The sequence below is a fragment of the Candoia aspera genome, chromosome 3 (genome assembly GCF_035149785.1).
Source record: "Candoia aspera isolate rCanAsp1 chromosome 3, rCanAsp1.hap2, whole genome shotgun sequence".
NCBI lineage: Eukaryota > Metazoa > Chordata > Lepidosauria > Squamata > Boidae > Candoia > Candoia aspera.
The window spans coordinates 79,916,496-79,939,834 of NC_086155.1; the positions used below are offsets into that span (position 1 = coordinate 79,916,496).

General features: G+C 39.6%; 1 protein-coding gene across 1 annotated transcript in view; it reads right to left on the bottom strand.

Moving 5' to 3' along the window:
- The window catches only part of LPAR3 (lysophosphatidic acid receptor 3), a 28,314-nt gene extending 5,950 nt beyond the window's left edge, over nucleotides 1-22,364 (bottom strand). Inside the window, exons 1-2 of the mRNA XM_063298199.1 lie at nucleotides 22,255-22,364; nucleotides 7,040-7,796 (exon numbers count right to left, since the gene is read on the bottom strand). Coding sequence (XP_063154269.1) covers nucleotides 7,040-7,775 — 736 coding nt within the window. The 5' untranslated portion in view covers nucleotides 7,776-7,796; nucleotides 22,255-22,364. The remainder of the gene's footprint in view (nucleotides 1-7,039; nucleotides 7,797-22,254) is intronic.
- Between the last annotated feature and the right edge of the window lie 975 nt (nucleotides 22,365-23,339).

A 23,339-nucleotide genomic window follows, 5' to 3' on the forward strand; every position in this document is an offset into this window, starting at 1 on the left:
CTGTTACCTGATCTTCAGCACATCAAGACTACAAGCAAGAAATGGGAAACTATGAAGATAACTCTCTAGTTATGTTTGAGATATTCCTAAAGAATATCAACTGTTTGCATTTTTTAAAAAAATCCAAAAGATATAGTTTGTGAGTTTTGCACCCTATATAATTACTTGTGTGTGTATATGTGTGGAAATTAACATAAAGAGCAAAAAGGGGGGGAAAGTGAAGAATATAAAAAGACTCCTGCTAAATCAGCTAAAGATTCCCATAGTTCAGCTTCTTATTCCCTACAACAGCCAATTAGATGTGAGATGAAAATGTGGAATTTCCTTCTGTTGTTAATCAGCAACTGGTATTCCAAGACACGCTGCCATCATGCCCACTTGCTACTGATAGTCTTTCCCTCCATATAGCTGTCTAATGACCTTTTAAAGCCAACTGAGTTAGTGGAAATCACAACATCTTGCAATCAATAGTTCAGCTATGTACTGCAGGAAGAAAAACTTTCATTCATCCAACATATCTCAAGATTCAGCTTCATAAAAGTCTCACTATGTAGAGCATATCTGTCCAACACTCAAAAGGCTGACACTGACATTATATACATTATATCAAAGGAACTAAGAACTAAGAAGAAAAGAATTGCTATCCATGATTATCTATATTTCTCTACTACTTCCTACTGCAGTTGATGCTCTTTCCAGAAAGTTCCTGTCATCATGCAAAGAGATAAGACAGCATGGTAATTTCTGTTTGTGCACTTATATGATGTTAAAAAAAAAACAGAACAAACTTGTACACTTCTGGTTTCTAGTCTTCTATTCTAAAGGAACATGAAGAAGTGAGTAAATTGGCCAAAACCCAAAACTGTTCGTCTTCTTAAAAAACTTAAGTGGAAATAGGGAGTGAATTTTTACATATGTTTCCCTGTCTGGCTGCAGATAACAGCTTTTAGTCTATGAATGTGAAGGTCAGGCATCACGCACAGTCTATAACGCAAGATGAAATGAGAATTAATAGCAAGGGATCAGAAACAAAGAAAGCATCAAGAGCTTGGAGTACAGGAGCAGAAATATAAGCCCTCATACACTATTGTTGCTTCAAACACTAGTTCACAGCAAACTGAATCTTAGCTAAAGCAGCTAGCAATACAATCCTGCTAGTCTACCAAGGTCTTTTATTCTAAGAACCTGTGTCTTTTGTTTCAAGTGATGATGGTATCCAGGCTAGCTAGTTTGAGAGAGTATTTCTTCAATCCCCACCCACTTTCTAAAAGGTTTGTCCAAAGACTCTGATGGCATAAGAATATTCAGCGGGGACTCCCAGGCTCCAGTTAAGATTTCAAATACAGGAATCAACACCAGCCATACAGAAATTTCCCCATTGACACATTTCCATTTCTTAGGTATCAATCCATGGGAAACTATTTTTGGGGAATAAAAATAAGACATTGGACAACTTAGGATAAATGAAAGGGGCATTGTAATTTTTCAAGCACTAAAATACGCAGATCCAGGGAGTGGGAACAGTCATTTAAGAAACTTAGGTAGATTGTTATCTCTAAACATAATTGTAGAAAGAATTAGAAACTTCTGAAAGGCAACTGGGATGACGTGTGACCTTAAAGAAAATACTTCTGTTCTTCTGAACAAATTAATCAGTTATAACTTACTGCAAACATAGCCTTTATCTGATTACTGAAAATGTCTCCATCAGTTTAGATTGGCTAGATGCTTTATTTTACAAGCAGTTCATACTAGAAAACTTTTTTTCCCACCCAAAGTCAATGAAACATACTCGAAAGAGTGCAAATATGTGCATTAGGTCTTTTATCTAGTTGTTGTTTATTCGTTCAGTCGCTTCCGACTCTTCGTGACTTCATGGACCAGCCCACGCCAGAGCTTCCTGTCGGTCGTCAACACCCCCAGCTCCCCCAGGGATGAGTCCATCACCTCTAGAATATCACTTTTATCTAGAGGTATCTGTAATTCTTGTTAGCTGTACTTACTAGAGCAAGGGTTATCAGATGCTCATTCCACTTGCACTTCTGATCATATATTTTAAAAGCTGAATCATGAACACCAACTGATCTTATTTGAAATCAAAATTAGGATTGTAAATCTTTTCCTAGAAATATTCCTTCAATCTAATGACTGCAGAAGTTCATCAACTGAGCTTCTGTATGAATATTCCTGACAGGAAAAAGTTGCTGGATGAATTTCTGCTGACACACAGGTTTGAAGAATGCAAAAGCTCTGACAAAGAGACTGGGTGTAATCCTATTCAGAATTCAAGGCCTCCCTGTTGAAAGTTTTTATCTTTGAGGTTCCTAAATATCTACTACACTTTAGAAATCACTCTGCAGACTACAATCTTAAGACCTGGCCCAGAGGTGCTGGTTTACAGGCTTGAGTTCCATGAGAAAAAGGCATTAGGAAGTTATGTGTCACAGTAAAGGCTGATCAGAACCTTAGAAATTGAAGTTATTAATGGCATATTGAGTCTTGACACCAAAATGGTGTCCACCAAATGTATCTTTTTGTTCTCTTCTGTACAGTGGATGGTCACCATTTCCCTACATAGGAAGACAACTAAGCACTAAATTTGCCAGGTTTAAATGGATATAACATTTAGAAGGTCAGGGAACTGGGAGATGAACTACAATTTTATATACACAAACATGTGTAACAGAGCCCTTCCAAGAAGTACAAGTTTGCCCAGGCACATGTATATGTGACAGAGCCACTTCCTCTTCTCAAATCTAGCTGTCAAGGTTTTAATTTCATTTGTGTACTAAAAGGAGCTCAAATCCACATGAAATGCCACATGAAACTGCTAGGGGAGGACATATGGACCTCTGGAGTATGCAGATGACACCAAGATATATTGCTCCTTGCCATCCAATTCAAGGAAACAGCTGGTACCCTTGGACACTAAGTTTAATAATGGACTGGATGAGGGGGAACAAGACTGAGGTGCTGCTAGTGAACACAAATCTGGATGCTGGGCAGAGGTTTAGTCTTTCATGGATGGGATTGTCCTTCCCCTGAAAGAGCAGGTCCACTGTCTGGGAGTGCTCCCTGATCCTCAGGTGTCACTGGATTCAAAGGTAGTACCTGTTGCAATGAGTGCATTTGCATAATGATGGCTGCTATGCAGCTGAGGTTCTTTCTGAGCTGCTTAGATTTGGCAAGTTAACTAGTTTTAATTATTTTCTTTTAATTGATTTATATGGGTGCCCATCTCACTAATATGACTTTTGAGTGGCTAATACAGGTAAAAAAATACAATATAAAAATACATATCCTGACAAGCTAAAAAAAACAACAACGTGGCTGCTGAAAAAAGCCTACACCAACAATGTGGGCTGAATTACTCTCTTGACCCACATGCCCAGGAAAGTGGCCAGGTCTTCAAGGCTTTCCAAAAGGTGAACAGGGTCAGGGCCATCCTCACCTCAGACAGCATGGTACTTCACAGAGCAGGCAGAGCTACAGAAAAGGCACACTTCCTGGGTCCCACTAGATGAGGATGCAGAACATGCCCCTCCTGCCTGACCAAATGGGTCAAGGAGAAACAATGGGAGCAAGGTAGTTCCTCAAATACCCCACCCACCCCATGCCAAAAAAGGCTTTAAAGGTAATAACCAGCACCTTGAATTGCACCCGGAAGCAAATTGGGAGCCAGTGTGGCTCATGGAACAAAGGAGTAACATGGGCATAATGAGGTACACACCATAATCTATGCACTAGTTACACTCGGTCTTGATTACTGCAGTGCAATGCATTCTATACAGGATTACTTCTGAAAAGTTCCTGGAAGTTGCAGTTTGTGATAAACGTAAAACTATTAATCGCTGCAAGGTACAGGGATCACATGATGCTTGTACTGAAAAATCTGTTCTGGTTGTCAGTTGCTTAGCAAACAAAATTTAACATTTAAAGGCTTCCGTGGCTTGGGTCTTGACTCCATGAGGGCCCCCTCTCTCATTACAAACCTGTCCTGGTGTTATCTACAGAAGAGGTCCTTTTAAAGATACTCTCACTGTCAGAGGTTTGTCCATCTGCCATGAGGAAGAGAGCTTTTTCCTGTATTCACTCCCAAGCCATGGAATGAATTACTGGAGAGCTGCATTTGGCCCCCCCGCTCTTGCTATCTCAAAAATCTGTAAAGATGCATCTCTTATGCCATGCTTTTAAGCATTATTGTTAATCATTATTATGTTTAATTTTTTGCATGAGTTCACTTCTTAAAATTTTGCTAAGGGCCGTGAGTATCCATTTCAGCAGAAAGCTGGATTAAACAGGAATAAATTAAAAATGCCACTAAATATCACCTATTCTGAAAAACTGTTCAGAAGCCATAATCTACCAACCATGTGCTGGCCATGTGAGAAGAGATTTGCAGTCAAATTTCTGGAGGGCACCAAATTGCAGGGGGGCTGTTCTTGTTTAAGAGCTTTTCTTTTATAAATACAGCTATATGGGTATTTGTTTTGGCTTTACACATGGTAAGGGAACTGTAATGCTGATACTTTGGATTTCAACCAGCTACTGCTGAGGAAGTTCTGCAAGCCTTTGTGAACTATGGCTTAATTTAATCTTCACCATATGGAAGCTTTACATTTGATAGATCTGATCTAGCACCACTTTTAGAGAGACTGTCTTGATTGTGACATCCCATAGTATGTCTCGCAGCAGGCCCTAACAGGAAATTAAAATAAGGAAAAGAAAGGTAAAACCACCTAGAGAAGGGGGGGGGGAAAGTCTAGAAGAAATTTCACATCATAGAGCATACACAAAGTTATTGCTTAGGATAACAGATTACATTACCTCCCAACAACTAGTAATGCTTATAAACATACAAAAGGTCTGTATAGCAGTGGTAACATTGATTTACTTGGCTTAGCACTGACTTACGCCCCCTACCCAATGCCACAGTCTAATTTCAGAAATGTATACCTGCAAACACACTCCTGATCTATAGTTTGTATCTGCTAAATAAAACTAGAAAGAGGTGCCAAAAGGTTTGGATGAGTGAAACAATTCAAGTTTTGTTTTAGCAATAGAAGACTGCACTCTAAGTGCAGAAATCTATCTTGAAGTGGGCTACTATCGATGTATATTATTAACTATGCCACTATTTATTTAGGTTATATAGATAGGTTTTTCCATCCCTCTAAAGTCTTGTTAGATGAAAAGCAAGTCATCTGCCAGACTGAATTCATCTACCAGACTATGTCCTTGGGCACAGCATAGATAAGCATGTTACGCTTGCATTCTGCAAGTCACTGCTATCTCACAATGTTATAATATGGATGGGAGTTGTCCCCAGCAAGACAGAGCAATGCTTTCTTTTGTTATCTTCTGTTAATAAGACAATTCTAAGAAGATTAACATGACATATTCATAATTAGGAAAGAAGGTATTCAGCTTATTTGGCCTCTTGATTCCTATATGCCAATAGTAATGCATGGCTATCACTGATCCTTAAGCAGCATCTTCACTACTGGGATGGCTAAAAACACAACCAAATTAAGCTATTATCATAAGCTGTGCAAACAGCCACCCCCAAGCTTCTCAAGGCCTCTTCATCTTCCTTTTTTGAACACCTGCTCAACAGCTTCTGTTCTTCTATATATTTATAGAATTGTATCTTGTACTGGTCAGTGACCGTAATAAAACTGAACTGAACACCTGCTCAACAGCTTGAGTCCAAGATGTTGCTTTGTAACATTACAACTCTCCTCTCAGATGACAGTAAACATGGGGAAAGAAATGGTCTTTGTAAAAGTATCTTACATAAGACAGGAATCCCAACCAAGTTGCTAACAGTTAGGAAATATGATACAAGCAATATAAGGTAACACTTTTTATTAGCCTTTCCTAAACTGATATCCTCCAAATATGCTGAATTATAGCCGCATACCCATAATTGGGGATGATGAGAACTATAGTCCATCACATCTGATGGGCCCCCGATTGTCAAAAAGATGAAGTAAAAATAAATATCTCAGAACAAACAGGTTTTAAAGGGGACAAATTCCCTAAATCCTCTATAATTTGAACTCTCAGACCATGCCAGTATTTCAACTAGTTTTGTAGAACACCAAAGCTACCTCAATTTTTACCAATCCATATTAGCCATTCAAGCAACTAACAAAGGTGTTTTACAAAATTTTGTTAATTACTTAATTAAGTAACTAAAGGTGACTTATTTATGGCCTGAAGGACAGAATACACCAATTTTCCTCTAATTTAGATAGACAATTGAGCATATGTGATAACTATCAAGCTCAAACCAAACTGCTCCCCATTTTTCATTTCAATGCTCCTATTACTAACAATGATTCATTTGTTGCCCTTTGACACTTATTATTCTTTGGTGGATTCTGTCTTTTAGCAAAATAGTTCCAATACAGCATCTTAACAAGACATTGTGTGCACAATCCTTGCTTATTTGGCCTCTTGATTCCTATATGCCAATAGTAATGCATGGCTATCACTGATCCTTAAGCAGCATCTTCACTACTGGGATGGCTAGAAACATGACCAACTTAAGCTATTATCATAAGCATCAGGGTCCTCGCAAAGAGTGAATGCCACAGCTACCATCTAAAATAATCATTTGAGCGGAGGTAGTTAATATGGCTGTACTTCCATTTTTGCACTAAAACACCAACCTGGGAATTTAGGTGACTCTGAGGCAAATAGGTTTTCTATCCGCAATTGGAATGTTTTTCACTAATAAAACAGTCCGTTAAAACTTGTCATTCACAGACAGCCTAAAGAGGAGGAATTCAAGTCTTAGTGTTGGTTCAACAGCTGCATAGCCCTCCCACAACATCACAAATCAACTACATGTAAAACAGCTGAGTATATTTTTCTGAAGAATGGGGCCAGGATTGTGTGATACATCAGAAGAACAGAGACCGGGTCCTAATTACTTGAAGGATGGAACAACAAATAGAAATAGATATCCAGGTGCAGAGAAAACGCTTCTTAAAATTAAATAATGATAGGAGCACAGCTGACTATATCTTACCTAACACTGCCATGACTGTCTTCATAAGCTTCATCGGCGTTTTCCTGCGGCTGATGGATCCACTAGTATGTGGAGACAAAACATTTGTTTTTCTCTGGACATACATGTAGATTCTTATGTACACAACAACCATGATGAAGAAAACTCCCAGATTGGAGACTGTCCAAAATATCAAATAACTCCTACTATAAATAGGAGCTAGAGAAGAGCAGGTTGATATGTCACAGAGGCAGTTCCAGCCTAATGTGGGCACTGCACCCATGAAAATAGCTATGGCCCAGATCAACAAAATGAAAAAGGTGACCCTCTTCTTTGTGAGATTACTGTGAACCCGCATCTTCACAATAGACATGTGCCGCTCAACAGCGATTACCAGTAAGTTGGCCAGAGAAGCTGTCAAACTTGTATCCAAAAGTCCCTGGCGCAAAAACCACCTATTTACAGTTAATGTTTTTGACACTGGGCCAGTGTTGAACATCAAAAATACATAAGCAATGCCTGCAAAAAAGTCTGCAGCAGCGAGATTGGCTAGCAAATAATAAAAAGGGTAGTGAAACTTCTTATTTTTTACTACAGCAGCTATAACCAAGGAATTTGAAAGGAAAATAAAGAAACAAAAAAAGGTGCCAAAGCATAAAACAATTACAAGAGTGGTCCCTGACCACTCGTCTGCTGTGTCAGCATTACTCCTATTATAAAAGAAGTCCATGCGTTTGTCATAGTGGCATTCATTCATCCTGGACTGGAGAATTGCATTCTAGAGGGGGGGAAAGATAAAAAAAAAAGTAGTTAGAGTGAAGTTTTGCTTCATTGTGCTTTTACAATTGCCTTGACTAAGTACATTTTCACTCAAAAATGATTTTCACATTAATATCATTAAATCAAAATTTCCAACTATGATTTGTTGCACAAAACCTAACCCTGTTTATGTACAGGCAACATAAGCTAGCTGCAGAACTAGGATATTTTGAGCCACTTTCTATACTTTTCATATAGGAATAAAACATTTTAAATAAATAAATACAGGATTGTGAACTCCACTGGTTAAAATATGAAACTCTCTCTCTTTAAATGCAGAACATAATAAAATGTTAAACATAATGTGCCAAACTTCAAATTAAGTCATAATGTATAAGCCACAACTATTAAAACAATAGTTACGATAAACTTCCAGAAAGCAGAATAATACACATAAATATTCCTTATTCAATAAAGTCACTAGCATATACCATCAAGGAATTTAAGCACCCACAGTGCTTAACAGAAACCTTCTAAACACAGTGATCACAAAACTTCCTATCTATCCCACAGAGATTACAATCCCCTGATCCCAGATCAGAAAACAGATTAGTTGTGGTCCTAAAATGAAACAGACAAAGATGACTGGGTTCACATATTGTGCCAAGTTATAATACAATGGCTTGGTTTCAGTTATGGGCAACCTGCAACTGCAGTCATTGTGTGCTCATGGTTCATGGCTTGGTGCTTCTATGAACCAGGCCATTCTGGCTATTTTTTTAAGTGTGTTTTACTGAACCAGGCTTAGAACAAAGGGATGCTATCAAAGTCATCCGAGTATGTCCTAGTAATTGTCCAAATGTCCACCATGACAGCAGCCTTGTTCTCTTAGTTTCCCAGAATCTCAGTAGAGGAGAGTCTTCAAATCAGAGAACAGCAGCAGAGAAAAGCACAGGCTTTCTTATTGCATGGTATCAAATCCTATAACTTAAAGATGGCTATTACAAACTTAGGAAGCAAAGCTGAATTTTCAGTTTAATATAGACAGCAGGAGAAAGACAAAAGAGATACAAACTTTTGGTCTGATAAAACAACTCTTCTTTATTCATAGCTCAAATTTTGTGGGAGAAAGACATCCAGAATGGTAGGAAATCAAAACAGAATACTTGAATGGAAATGATTAGTGCCTCCACAAATTTTTAGAAGATGAAGTGTGATAGGAAACATTTCTTGTTATTCAAAGGCCAATCACTTTGCCCAATCACTGAAGAAACATAGAAGCGGTCAGCAACATGACTCTTGATATTCAGTTGAAAATACAAAAAGCAATTTTTTTAGACCAGCTAAAGTACATCCATGGTCCTTCATATCACAGCCATTGATAAAATAGTGGAGAGGGACTGGGAATACTGCCAGAACTAAATGCTCCTGTTCGTATTTGTTTTCCAAGGGAAAGCACTTGCAGAATATTACAGGAAATATTTGTAAATACAAAATGTACTTTAAAAGATGGTTAAAAAAAACGTTGATGGATGGAATCTTCTAAAAACTTCAAAAGCAAATTGTAAGGGATCATGTTCATTGTGCACCTTTGTTTAAAAAAAATCTATACAGTTAGCTCAGGGAATAATTAGCTTTATCCTAGGTTTCAGTTCTTCATTACAAAAACATATGGACATCCCTGGGAATGGTAATTTAAAATGTACCTATTGTATGCTAATCAGAGTAAAATAGTCCTTTTCTACTCTCCTCAGCTTATAATGACAATATTATGATCAGAAACAGATATTTTGCTTCAGAAACTTACACCCATAAAGAAAGTTGAGTGATACGAAATACCATGAGTCTTAGGTTCAAATAACATGAAACAACATGCATTTATAAAAACAATAGCACCACACTGCCGAGTCTGAAGGCAACACCTTGAGTAAGATGTACTACAGCTTTGGGAAACAGTAGCAAATCTGCTACAGTTAGTGCAAAGAAGGTCTCTTGATTATAACATCAAACCACACCCATAAACCATAGAACTCTCCATTTTCCTCCTTGGTTGCTATAGTGGCACAAAAAGTGTTACTCCTTCCGTCCAGTCCGGTCCTGTCCGCTACTTGTCCTGTCAACAATACATTGGCAAGCACAGGAAGACTCAGTTTCCCTGTTAGCAAATCTCAGACTCTGAAGATTAAAACTAAGTGTATCATTGCAGCCGATTACTTAAACAATAGAATATGGAATCATTAAGTGACAAAGCACTCCTCCCCAGACTGAGCAACCTCTGTTACAAAGTCCTACCAAAGTAAAATGAAAAAAAAAAGGCACCAAATCTAGAGAGGACCGAGAATTATAAATTGTGAAAATGTAATCTCAGCAACTAATTCTACATGAATTAGCTTTCCTTTTGGCACTGAAGCCACAATTTCATGTCAATGAACAGAGGGGTTTCAGCTCATCATATGCCCTATTATATTCTTCTTACAAGTGTAGAAATCTGATAAAACAGAGGGTATTTGATTATGGAATTTATATAGCTCTCTGCCACTGGCCATCATTAATTGTAAATTGCAGCCCTTTTTCTATTACCCAAGTAGACCAGCACTCAGTCCATCCTTGTCCAGCACCACTTCATATTTGGGTATTAGAAATTATGGGTGATGGCTGCATTTGAGCCAGCAGCATTATTCTTCTATGTGGTTGCCTCTTGAATCAAGCCACGCAATCCTGGGTTCATTACCAATTTGGCAAATGTGAATTTTTTCTCTCTCTCTACTTCAAGGGAGTTAGGCGGTTAGGGTAATAGATTAGTTACTGAACAGCTATATTGGTAAGTGCTGTAATTTCTGAGGAAGAGTATGTGGTGTGTGGCTATTAACATCAACTAAAACTTAACCAAAGAGCCGGTTTGGTGTAGCGGTTAAGGCACCAGGCTATAAACTGGAAGACGTTAGCTCTAGTCTTGTCTAAGGCACAAAGCTGGATGGGTGATCTTGGGCCAGTCACTCTCTCTCAGCCCTAGGAAGGAGGCAATGGCAAACCACTTCCAAAATCTTGCCAAGAAAACCGCAGGGACTTGTCCAGGCAGTCACCAGAAAGCAAGACTGACCCTAACCCAAAGGAACCAAAAATAAATTTTAAAAACTTAACCTATTATTACACTGGAGATTATGAGCACTTGTCCCATTTTATTTTCAGTCCTCCACATAATTCTGAAAGTAATCATTCACGAGATCCTTCCCATGACAAAAACAGTTAGCTTACATTGTTATCCCCAAAGAATAAGAACATGCTGCTTGTTCCATATAAACACACAGTGTACTTGCCTTGCTCATGCAGTAGCCTAACAAAATGCGTAACAGAATTTCTGCTGAAGAATGTGGGGTTTTCCCCCTTCTCCTTTAAATTCTCAAGTGCAGATATTCAAAAGGTCTGAGGCATCCACTGCATAAAGCTGTAAATTGGTTAAAAATCACTGCACTTGACTCACGGCTTGTGACAGACAATTCTCTCCCTTACTTTTTCAGATACCGTCAAAGATTCACAATGGCACAAGGAAAGATCACCCAGTCTATCTGGCAAGCCACTCCTCATAAATAACCAACACTTAGAGAAAGATAAGACACTTCCAAACCTGTCTAGACTAGCAATGGCCATGAGAATCCAGGAAGCACTTGTTTAAAGACTTTCAAATGAAACTAGCTTTATGAGTGACCATCACAGTTGCAGTATGTTTTGTGCCAGTCTATGTAGACTAATAGGGATAAAAATGGTTATTGCCATTCTGAACAAGTTCTTCGTGCAGTATCACTCATAGTTAACTCAATGAACATTTTCAGACATGATCACTAAGGAGCATGCTCAAGCCTTGAAATCATGAAGTGGGAAGCACAGAAGCAACTGTGAAGATGAGCAAATACACATTTTCAACAAACTTTCAAAAGAGCATGGATTAGCTTTTCCAACTGGACATTGTCCCTATTTATAAGCATGGTGGGAAATCTCGGAGTTTAATCTAATACTTATGGAAGTTGCCACATTGGGAAAAGTTAGGATGATATAATTGTACCTACCATCAAAAGGTTAACTCTAAAAAAAGCAGCAACTTGAGGCTACAGGAGAGAAGAATATTGAGAAACAACATTGTAAATGTGAAGTGTAAAGGCAAACACTGTGATTAGGCTTTGATTATATCCTTGTTAAATTAATCTGGTTGCTTTATACACATAAACATGAATCATTAACTTTGCACATTGTGTAATAATATCCAGTGCAACTTGATTTGCAGTGAAAAGGCTTGCTACCAGATTCCCGTCACCAAGTGCGGGTTTGCAAAAATAATGGCCTACTTTTTGGACAGAGTAACATACAACCTTACTTAAGAATATCTGAAGAGCAAAAGGAAAAGAAAAGCTTTCATGTAGTAGAATTGGCAAGAGGTGTATGTTTCTGATTTGTACTGAAGATATAAAGCATTTCTGGATCCTCTATATTTTATTGTAATATTTCTTAATGTTTATAAGAATGTAAATTTATCTATTAATGTATGGTAGGCGTTTGAAATAAGAAATTGGTTCATATGCAAAACAACAAATGGAAAAAAAATGAATTGCCAGATACAAAGCATTTAGCATTTAGGATTTCATCATTTCTGGTGCGTTAATAAATTGTGCCTGGGTTGCACATCATGCTAAGCCATGACTTCATTAACAATTGTTTTTTCAATAAATCACAATTACCTAAGTTCACTGCCTGTATTAAGCCATAAACTATAATTTTCAAACTATAATAGCTGCATTCAGACATCACACTAAGTCACCTGTAAACAAACCACATTATGCCTTTTGTGAATCCATTGATTATTTTGCTCCATCCTAAGAGGATGAGGAGGTGGAGGTAGAGGAGGGAGGTTGTGATGATCCTCCAAGAAACCTTGGTGTGACCATACTGCTGATGTGACAGGCTATGTCTGTCTGTATCGGGCTGTAGGAACAAGGTAGAGATCCTATTCATGTACTGCCCATCTTGCTATATGGCAGGATCTCTTCCTGAGCTTCTGGAGCAGATTGTAAGGGTTGGTGTTGGAATATCCCAGGGTGCTGGTGGATTTCACCCTACATGCCCTAGGAGAAGGTTCTGGGAAGGTTCAGGAGTTCACAATCACCTTGGTAAATATGGGCTTGTCCCAAATAATATCAGGGCTGACCCATGCAGGCAGTCATACACTAGATCTGGTCTTCATATCCTAACAATTGCTAAATTGGAAGACACTGCAGTTGTCTGATGCTATAGTCATATCACTCCCTGATCCAAATTAGGTTTACCACTGCCACTAACTCGATTGGAATGATTCCCATGCCCCACCCAAGGATGGATTCTAAAGGGTGTTCAGGGAGCTCCCCAGTAATTTGGCAGACGGTTCATCCAAGCACCTTGTCCAGCTTTTCCAGATTACTCCCAAGAAGCCTCTGAAATGCCTGGAATGCCAGCAGAAGACGACGAGATAGACCAGGACATGGGTAACAGCTTGTGCCAGGGGTACACTGGGGGAATAAGGGTGGAAAAGTGGTTTTACTTCTCTGCTCTTATTCTGTCAGCAAAGTGCACCTGTGTAGCTGTAGGTTACCCAATCCTTTTCAGTGGGGCGGTACAAGAAGATTTACCTGAGGATAGCTATGAGATGTTTGGGCAACGTACACCTGACCTGTTTGGCTGATAACATTTCTCAGTTTGCTCAGATCTAGACACTGCACAATATCTAAGGAGGTAAGTGGTCTTCTGAGATTACCTAGGATTCCGTGGGGTTTGCTGATTCTGAGGAAATGGATAGGCTGATCTGTAGAATGACCTCTGTCACCTGTGGGCTAAATCCATGCTCAACTTGGCTTCTACAAGAGGCTGGGGGGAGGTGAATGGCTGGATCAGGGAGGGAGTCAGCCACTTCGCAGAGAAAAAGGGTTATACCAGAGGCCTTGAAAGAGGCCTTCATGGGATCCAGCCAGTTTGAACGATTACTGCTCAGGCTCAAATGTTTTCTTTTGAAGAAAGTTTGTTGAGTCAGTGGTAAGGCTTCCAAGCAGCACCCTAGGTAAAATTTGGGATTTATCCTAGACTAGGCAGGGCCTTTGTCCAGTTTCTGCTACTGCACCTGTTGTGGCCCTACCTTAAGGAGGAGGTTGTGATGACAGTTATCTATGACTGAACTACTGTAATATGCTCTCTGTTGGCTGCCTTCAGAGATTACAGTACTTAGAAGCCACAATTGATACAGAATGTAGCAGCCCGCATTCTGGCAAATGAGAGTTGCCATAATCATAAACTCTGGTATTGTAGACACTGCATGTGTTTGTTTGTTTGTTTAGTACCCCTCCTGACTCCTAGTGACTCTGGGTGGTTCATGAAGTAACAACACAGAAGAATAACAATAAAGCCAGTAGGCTTCTAAGCACAATTCAAAGGACTGGTTTTTACTTAGAAATAAAGTCCAACATGATTTGGCACTTGGGCACCTTTAAGACTGCCCTCTTCAAGTAGAGTCTGCCTATACAGGCTACACTTCCTAATTAGGAATGTTGACCCACCCCTCCCCATGGGAGATCTGGAGAAGAGGAGCTATAAAACAATGTTCCTGTTACGTGCTCTTTCCCTATGAAGCAACTTATTTTCCTTTTACAAAGACAATTAAAGCAGAAATGTTGCAAAGAGCATTTGATTCTTAAGTTGCTGGGCATGGACACTACGTGGAATATTATTTTGTTATAGTTAGTGGTATGTTTTAATGAATATTTTATAGTTTACTCTTTTGTGAATGTATATACATTGCCAAAATTCCTTGTGGAGTTGGCATACAAATGTTTAATCAATAGATAACAATAAGCTACATTTTAGTATTACATGAAGAATCTGGCTTTCAAGATCTGGTTCTGTCAGAAGCAACATTGTCCATAAAATAATGCTACCATCCCAGTCTTGTGTGTATTTTACATTACGTTCTAAAAAGCATTTTACCTTTTGGCAATACTGCTTTTTTACTGAAATTAATGGTTTAAGCTTTATTGCTCTCAATAGTTACATTTAGACTGATTGTACTGATTTAATATAAGTGACTCTGGGTAATATGTTGTCTGACAATCGGCCTAGAAGTATCTTAAATGCTAAAACTTGTGCAAAGTAGTCAAATGTTTGGCTGATTAAAATTACAGTTAGGTAAATTGATAATCAAAATATTGAATCAGTATCATCACATTCTTTTTTTTTTAAATGTACTTTGTTAGTATAAGTCAGCCACTACAACAAAACATTAATAGTACACGTGAGTTCAGTTGGACTTACTTCAAGGTAAGTACTGTAGAGAACTACCTCTTTTAAGATACTTATGGAACATATTACAGTCCAATCTATACATATCAACTTGAAGTTAAACCAACACTGAATTATGTTTCATAACCCCTAAGGAGTATGTATATAATTCTGGCCTCAATCAACTTATCTGAGAAACAATTAAGGATTTTTTTTAAAAAAAAATGTAGTTAATATAGTAGTACTATCATCCTTGAGTTTGAGTTGGGCATATTAAAACTTCTATTTGAAGGAAGAAAAGGTAGGAATGGAATGGTACAACTTTCTTTACAAATAGATGTTTAAAAGGCTTAATCAAGGAACAGAAGAATTCTTCAAGCATCATCAGTTCACTGAAAAATGTGGTCAAAGAACAAGTAGTTGTCAATATCTGATGGGTCCTTGACTGATATGCCAATCCCAACTCAATTTATACCACACTGTTATAGATGCTAAATATCTATTGTTGTATATCTAGTCTAGGTAAAGGTAAAAGTAAAGGTTTCCCTTGACGTAAAGTCCAGTCGTGTCCAACTCTAGGGGGCGGTGCTCATCTCCGTTTCTAAGCCTTAGAGCCGGCGTTGTCCGTAGACACTTCCGGGTCATGTGCCCAGCATGACGACACGGAACGCTGTTACCTGCCCGCCGAAGCGGTACCTATTCATCTACTCACATTTGCATGTTTTCGAACTGCTAGGTGAGCAGGAGCTGGGACTAGCAATGGGAGCTCACCCTGCCGCACGGTTTCGAACTGCCGATCTTCCGATCGGCAGCTCAGCGGTTTAACCCACAGCGCCACCGCGTCCCTATATCTAGTCTAAGGAAGATATATTTAAACCTGACTTTCAAAAGTGTTGGAATTCCAGCTCCCAATGATTGTTTAACTGAGCTACAAAGAAGAATCTTAGCCAAAAAAAAATCCACAACAAAACAATAAACAGTTGGCAGCATTTTCTTTCAGTGATGAGCTAACTATGAAAAACAAATATAGAGAGAAGCCACATTAAAAAAACGTTGTGCAATCCTATATGATATTATAGGCCACTTTACACTACAGTATATTCTTCCAGTTAAAGTTATCACTTTAAACGTTCAGCAACTTGTTAAGGACAGACACCCAGTACATCTCTAGTTACCACAAATTTAGGCTGTAGAGTCTCTCATAATTTAAGATCTTCTGAAATTATGGTTTAGGAAGTCTATACATGGAGTCTAAACTAAAAAGGTCATGGCTAAGCTTTCATTTAGAGATTCCCAGAGTAGGGCTCTAAAGGAAGACTTGGCAATTCAGTCTATAATGTGGAAATAATCTCATCTTTTAGGATATTACAAAGCCTTTTGCATAATAGTTCATTTTTCTACAGATGCTGCTTACCAAAGAGGAATATTCCGTCTCTTTTCATCGCTGTCAGATCCATGTGGCTAGTACATACAAATCAATATGGAAAATTCAATTATTTCTTGACATTTCCAAATATGCTTCATTTTTAATTTTTCTAACTGTTTTAGTAAAACACGTATGTCTTTCCTGCACTCAAAAAAGGACAGGTGGCAGGATCCAGGAAGGAAATTCCAACTTCAGAAGTAGCATTTAATACTTAGTTCCCCCCACCCCAAAAAATAAGTGACTCCATATACACAGCAACTGAGATAACTTACAATGGTCCTAAAGTACATCTTCCTATAATATTCAGACAACCCTCATTATCTTTGGAAGGAACATACAGGTAGTCCTTGTTTAGCTATCACAATTGGGACCAGCAACTCAGTCATTAAGTGGTGGTCACTAAGTGAAACTGTGACTATGCTTATATCTTACTCTAGCTTTCTTTTGCTTTACAGGCCTGCGAAGATCATAAATGTAAGAATTGGTTGTAAATTTACTTTTTCATCTCTGTTGTAACTGCAAATAGTTGCTAAATGAGGCAGTCACTAAACAAGGACTATCTGTATATCCAATTAATTTGGCTCCAATTCACACTAGCATACCTGACCGATTCATAGTCTTATTCACAGATGTTCTTTTTATTTCTTTTGGCTTTTTGCATAGCCAACAGATATACAGATTAGAAAAAAATAGTCCCACTTTTCTTCATACAGTATATTGAAAAGAAGATGAAATGAGGGCTTAAATCAGACCACTGGTCCACATACTGTGTCTGAACCTTTGAAGACTAGCTACCAGATATATTTATTTCCAACTGTGCTTCCTTAAAAACTATTAATTGGAAATCTCATGAATTGAATTTGGGATTTCATATACACAAAAAACATTGGCTTCTCTGATACAGTGTTTCACTGGGTAGAAATCTTGACTCACTTAAAAAAAAATAAAACAGGACAAATTGCATTTTACTATATCTACATTGCAACAATCTGGTTATATATATACAGGACAGTATTCAAAGCTGAATCAACAACGTCAAAGTACACTGTTTATATTCTTGAGCAGGAGAAGATCTAAGCAAATTTTGATTTTAGAAAGCTATAAAGAGGCACCCTCAAGGTTCTTAAAATGTCTTGATTACAGTGGACTGAAAATAAAATAAGAGTCCAAACTAAGCAAATCTAGGATTTGCTTCCTACTACAGGGTATATTTTTGTTACAGTTTCCGGTGTACTTCCAAAACTCATACAAAGCAAAGTTAAAAATGCCTAAGTTGCTATCAATAGCCAGCAAGCCATAAACAGTATGTTTTTCTCATTTCATGCTTTGTATTAAATGTACAGAATGAGAAAGGTAGCACAATCAGAATATTGTTCATTTTACCTCCCTAGGCACTTGGGAATATAATATCTGGCACAGAATGGAAAGACAGGACATTCTTTGTTTGTTTACTTGTATACAATATTCTAGTTCAGCGTAGGCTGGGTTTTTTCCCCCCAGAAAACAAAGTCACAATTGGGAACTTTAAAAATCTAATCACTGGAGCAAAATAACAGTCCGATCATTCGGCTATAGCATACCCAAATCCTTTTCTACAGTGTAATTTACTTCCAGTGCACCATTTTTACATCCATGCCAATCTGATTATCTGATTGTAGCTGCCAGTAAAAAGAGTCCATATTTTAGAAGTCTTATCTTCTAACATTGCAAAAGTAACATGTTGCTATGTAAAGTGTTACTACACAATAAGAATTAGAGGGGCATCTTATTTAAAGTGCCACTCTCTTAAGTGAAACAAGCTTATGTTATTCACTTAGTCTATCACTTCCTTCTGAACAGTGTGATTTAAATGGCTGGTGCTTGTGGGAACACCATTTGCTATACCCTGGATCCTCTGATGCGTCTCAGGGTCAAAATACACATGCCCTAATTACACTGAAAAATAGCGAATCCATTAAGCAACAGAAGGGACACATAAGGATCTGTATAAAAATTGAGAAATTTCCCCCTTCTCCAAGGAGAGAGGTAGAAGTCATATAAAACTTCATATATGGGAACATGGCACAATGTAACACCTGTATCTCTCGACTCTGAGAACTTAAGGGAAGGTAGACGGTATGCTGATAGATTCTCATTCTTCCCCAGCACAGTAGTTTATTCTCCAAGCATTTTTATCCCAGGTCAACAGTATAGGCTACAGGACAGCAAGCTATTGGCAAGAAGACAATTTTGTGTGCTATTTTCCTTTCTTAACCATTCCAAAATCCATCTTAATGCAATTACTATATATATATATATATATATATATATATATATCAAGAAGATTAGAATATACACCCTTTCAAGAACTTTCAATATTTTCATCGAGCACCACGTTCCAGCACACAAGTGGGGTAAGGGAATTGGGAGGGGGAGGGGGGAGCTAATTTCATGTTTAAAAGTACATAGTCAGAGTTTAAGTAAAATGTGAATATGGAAATATTTCCCAAATTCATATTCAGCTCCATCTAGGGCTGTCGTAGTTAGGTTGCATCTAAGAGAGCCCTTAGGGGGACTGCTAAGATGAAACAGCAAACAAACCATTACTGTTCTACTACCTTTTTGAAACACAGACTCCAGCAAATACTTGCATGTGCATTAGGCACAACTCAGGGAACATATTCAAATGTTAGCATTAAACACTTGGGTGTATCTATGCTGAAGTCCCAGCTATACTACTTAACAACCAGAAACATACTGTTGCTACCCACTTCGGAAGCATTTTATCTCCGAGGTGCAACTATTTCATGCATCAATTAGTCAATAATTTGCCCTCTAAAAGCTATTTGTCTACAAGACTCAGTGGCGCTGACTTATAAGCTATGCCTTCGATTAACTGTGACCTTCCAATAAACAATAAATAGAACATATTATACTGAATTGGTTAGCACCCTTTTAAAAAATCATGCACTTGTGTTTTAATCCCAAATGAATACAGATGTTAATGAATACAATTGCTTACCTCTTTTTCATAACTGACTGAAACACTCATCCTATGAAAACTCATTCTTAAACCGACGGCCTTCCATTTGTGACAAGGGAGGTCCACCCTATAGGTCTTATCTATGTTCTGACAATACACAAAAAGCTCCAGCTTGCTTGCAGACTGTATAAACCTCACAAGATTATGGCTGAGTCCTGATTTAAATAAACCAGCTTTCTGGCTATCCAATAACTGTTGCAAACTCCTATCTCACTTTTAACATAAGGCAGTACCCATCTCATGGTTATACCATGTTCCCTGCCAGGACTGGAAGCGTTATTTCAAATACTGTTTTCCCCCCCTAATAATCAGACTTTGTCATCTTTTTTCAGCACTAGTGCTTACACATGAAACTTCAGGAGTGCCCAGCATTGCGTATGGCCAAGGTACCAAAGGAAATTGGGACAAAACCAAAAATATATAGACACTCCAAAAAAGCAGCAAAGCCAGATTATAAAAAAGCAGTTTTAAAAAAATTATTAACAGCAGACAAAGAGAAGAAAAAGAAACACTTCAAGATTATTCACCAAACCGTTGAGCAAATGAAAAGCGAAGAGTTTACTCCACCATCGTTTTATTTGATTCATGCACATTTCAGAAAATAAGCAAACTAGCAATTCAATGGGGCACAGAACGTGAGTTAGGATTAAGCCTTCCTGCAAGTGACTGATGCTCAGGCAGGAGGCACAAGCCAAACACTGGCCTTTGTGAGGCAGAATCTGAGTCAGTCACAGCTCCAGACAGATAACCAATATGATACTGGCATCAGAATTCTGGTGACTGACCCTTACTTGAAAATTACAGACTATGATTAGCAAGTACATTTTTTTAAAAGATCATACTTGAGGTTTCCACTTTTATTTTAGAGTAAAGGAAACACAGATGACCAGCAGCTCAAAGTGAAAACACACTCCAACGATGTAAGATAGACTCCTTCCAGCTGAGCTCAGATCCTGGTGATTTCATGAACATGTCAATGTAGTTTTGTTGGAATGAGTACAACACATTTATTTGCCGTTACCTTCTGCTAGGTTGTTGGGTTTTTTTCCCCGCACTTTCCAGCCTAGCTTACAGCCCTGGGATTTCCTGGTGTCCCATCCAAGTATTAATTGCATCCAACCCTGCTCAGCTTTGCAGGATCAGCCAAAGTTGGCTAGACCCTAGAGCAGTGTTTCTCAACCTTGGCCATTTCAAGCTGTGTGGACTTCAACTCCCAGAATTCCCCAGCCAGTCATATTGGCTGGGGAATTCTGGGAGTTGAAGTCCACACAGCTTGAAGTGGCCAAGGTTGAGACACACTGCCCTAAAGAGTCCCACAGATACTGTTCCTCCTCTTCATTGTGCTGGGTCTAAGAACTGAGGGAGGAGCTGGGAAGACCAAAACTGTTCATCTCCCCTGGGTGCAAGCATGAATTGGATCCAAAATATTCCCTGAGAGAAACTGAGCCAGCCACCTCATTCCATCTTCCACCTGGGCAAAGCAATCTAAAGAGCTGGCCATGAAAAGTGGATCCACCTCACCTCTACCTGCAATCTCTGTTGAGTGATGCAGAGAGGGCATGACACACACACAATGCCAAAGCCAGTACTTTAGACTGATGTCCTTTGTGAATCCAGCCAACACAGATGCCCAAAAACTAGAGTTCTGAGCAAACCTTTAGCAAACATGTTCTGAAAACACAACCAGTAGGAGAAGGAAAAAGAAACCTACAGTAAGTAGTACTGGCTACTCCTGGCTTCTTTTTCTCTGGAACAGTGTTTCTCAACCTTAGCAATTTTTAAGATAGGTGGACTTCAGCTGCCAGAATTCCTTAGCCAGTCATGCTGGCTGGGAAATTCTGGGAGCTGAAGTCCACCTATCTTAAAATTGCCAAGGTTAAGAAACACTGCTCTGGAAAGTTGGGGCAACAAAAGTTTGCTACCCCTTCTATTTATTTTGGAGTTACCTTCTCCAGCAATGCTGTACTCACTTTTTTCCCTCGCTGGGTGGTACAAGGAGAACTTGTACCTATTTGCCCAGCCATGCCAACCAGAGAGAGAGAATAGATAACGCAGCTGTGCCTTTGAGGCCCGCTTAGACCATTCCCAGAGAACTGTGCCTGCTCCCACGTACAGCTGCTGCAAAGAATATTGGAAGCCACTTCTTTGTATCTTTTTTCTTTCTTTTCTATTTTTATTTAGTTTTTCTTTTCTTGCACTTTTTGTTTTTCTATTTTTCTCCCTTACTTTATATTAGTTTGTATTAGTTTTTAGCTTTCTTTTTTAAAAGTTTTAATCAAGATCATATATACATATATTAAAAAAAACTGCACCTGCTCCCAATCCCTGTTTTGGGTCACCTTGATCCCCTCTGACCCGGAGCTCAGGGACCTTGAGGATGGAGGCCCTGCCATTCCTCTTGCCTTTGCCTTCCAATTTAGAGTAGGCTAAGATAGAAGCAAACCTGGGTGGAATCAAGACCATATACCGCAAGTACGACGGTCGTGCGAACGCCGCCAACGGGTAATTCGAGCGTCAGTTCAGCAAGGGAACGGCTTCGCCTCTCTGCAGAATGAGAGGCTCGAACAGGAAAGTCAGAGTAAGTCGTGAAACGCACACCCCAAATCACACCCGCCGCGCTAGCAAAGGCACAGTTGGGAAAATCGGCGCAGGCATGTCACTGTGCCGGGACGCTGTCCCCACCCAGCCCGTTTTGTCTGGGCGGCAGGCAGACCCAGAGGGCACCAGCCACTCACTCACCGCGCTCAGATGCCTGGCATCTGCCCGCTGCTCTCCGGCGATCTGTCCCCAACCCGAACCTCACACAGCCCGAAGCCGCCGGCCAAGGCAGCGCCACGAGCTAAATCAGCGGCTGGGGCGGGGACGGGCTCCTCCGGCGCCGGGGGCGGGGCGGTCGGGAGGAAGGTTAACCTTTGCGGAGCCGGGGCGCCCTCCCTTGGGAGCCCCTGCCCGCTCCCTCGAACGGGCGCTTCTTCCGCCTCCTTCCGATTGCCTCCCCTTGACCAGGGCTGGTTTTGTTCCGTTCGTGAAAAGCGAGCGCTCTGCTAGGAAAGGGGGATGGCTCGGATTCAGTCTCGTATTATTCCTGCTTCGGGCGAGACGGGTCGAGGAGGGGAGGCTGGACCCGGAGGGGACGCTCGCTGCATTTCAAAGTCACCCGCTGTCGGGCGACCTCCTCGCTTGTCTTCTCGGTTACGCAGTTCAGGGACAGCAGCTGTTGGGAGATGCTAGCCTCCTCCTCCCTCCGGCTTCTTAGTAAGCCGGGCGCCCCTCTTATTGCCATACTTTGCCCCGCTCTCTGACGTCCTCGAGTTAACGCAAAAGCCTGTTATTAACATGGAACACAATATACTGTATTCCCAGGCTGTGTAGTAATTGCAATAGAAGTGTACGGAATTCGTTATCACCTCCAAACCCTAAACATCACATAATCAGTCCATGTAAGGCAGGCTGATGCCGTAACAAATTAAGTCTGGTAAATCCTTCCAAATATAAACCATAATGTGTCTGCGTTAAATCGAGGGGCAGTAGCTAAGCAGAATATCCCTACAGTTCTGAAGATCAGTTGTTGTGGCCATTATTACTGCAATGCTTATTTACTTTTGTTTCTCTCAAAGATGTACTCTCTTTCAACAAGTTTCAATAAAAAAGATCATTAAAAGCATTTATCACAAAATGCTTTTTTGTGCCAAGGTTAAGAAACACTGCTCTGGAAAGTTGGGGCAACAAAAGTTTGCTACCCCTTCTATTTATTTTGGAGTTACCTTCTCCAGCAATGCTGTACTCACTTTTTTCCCTCACTGGGTGGTACAAGGAGAACTTGT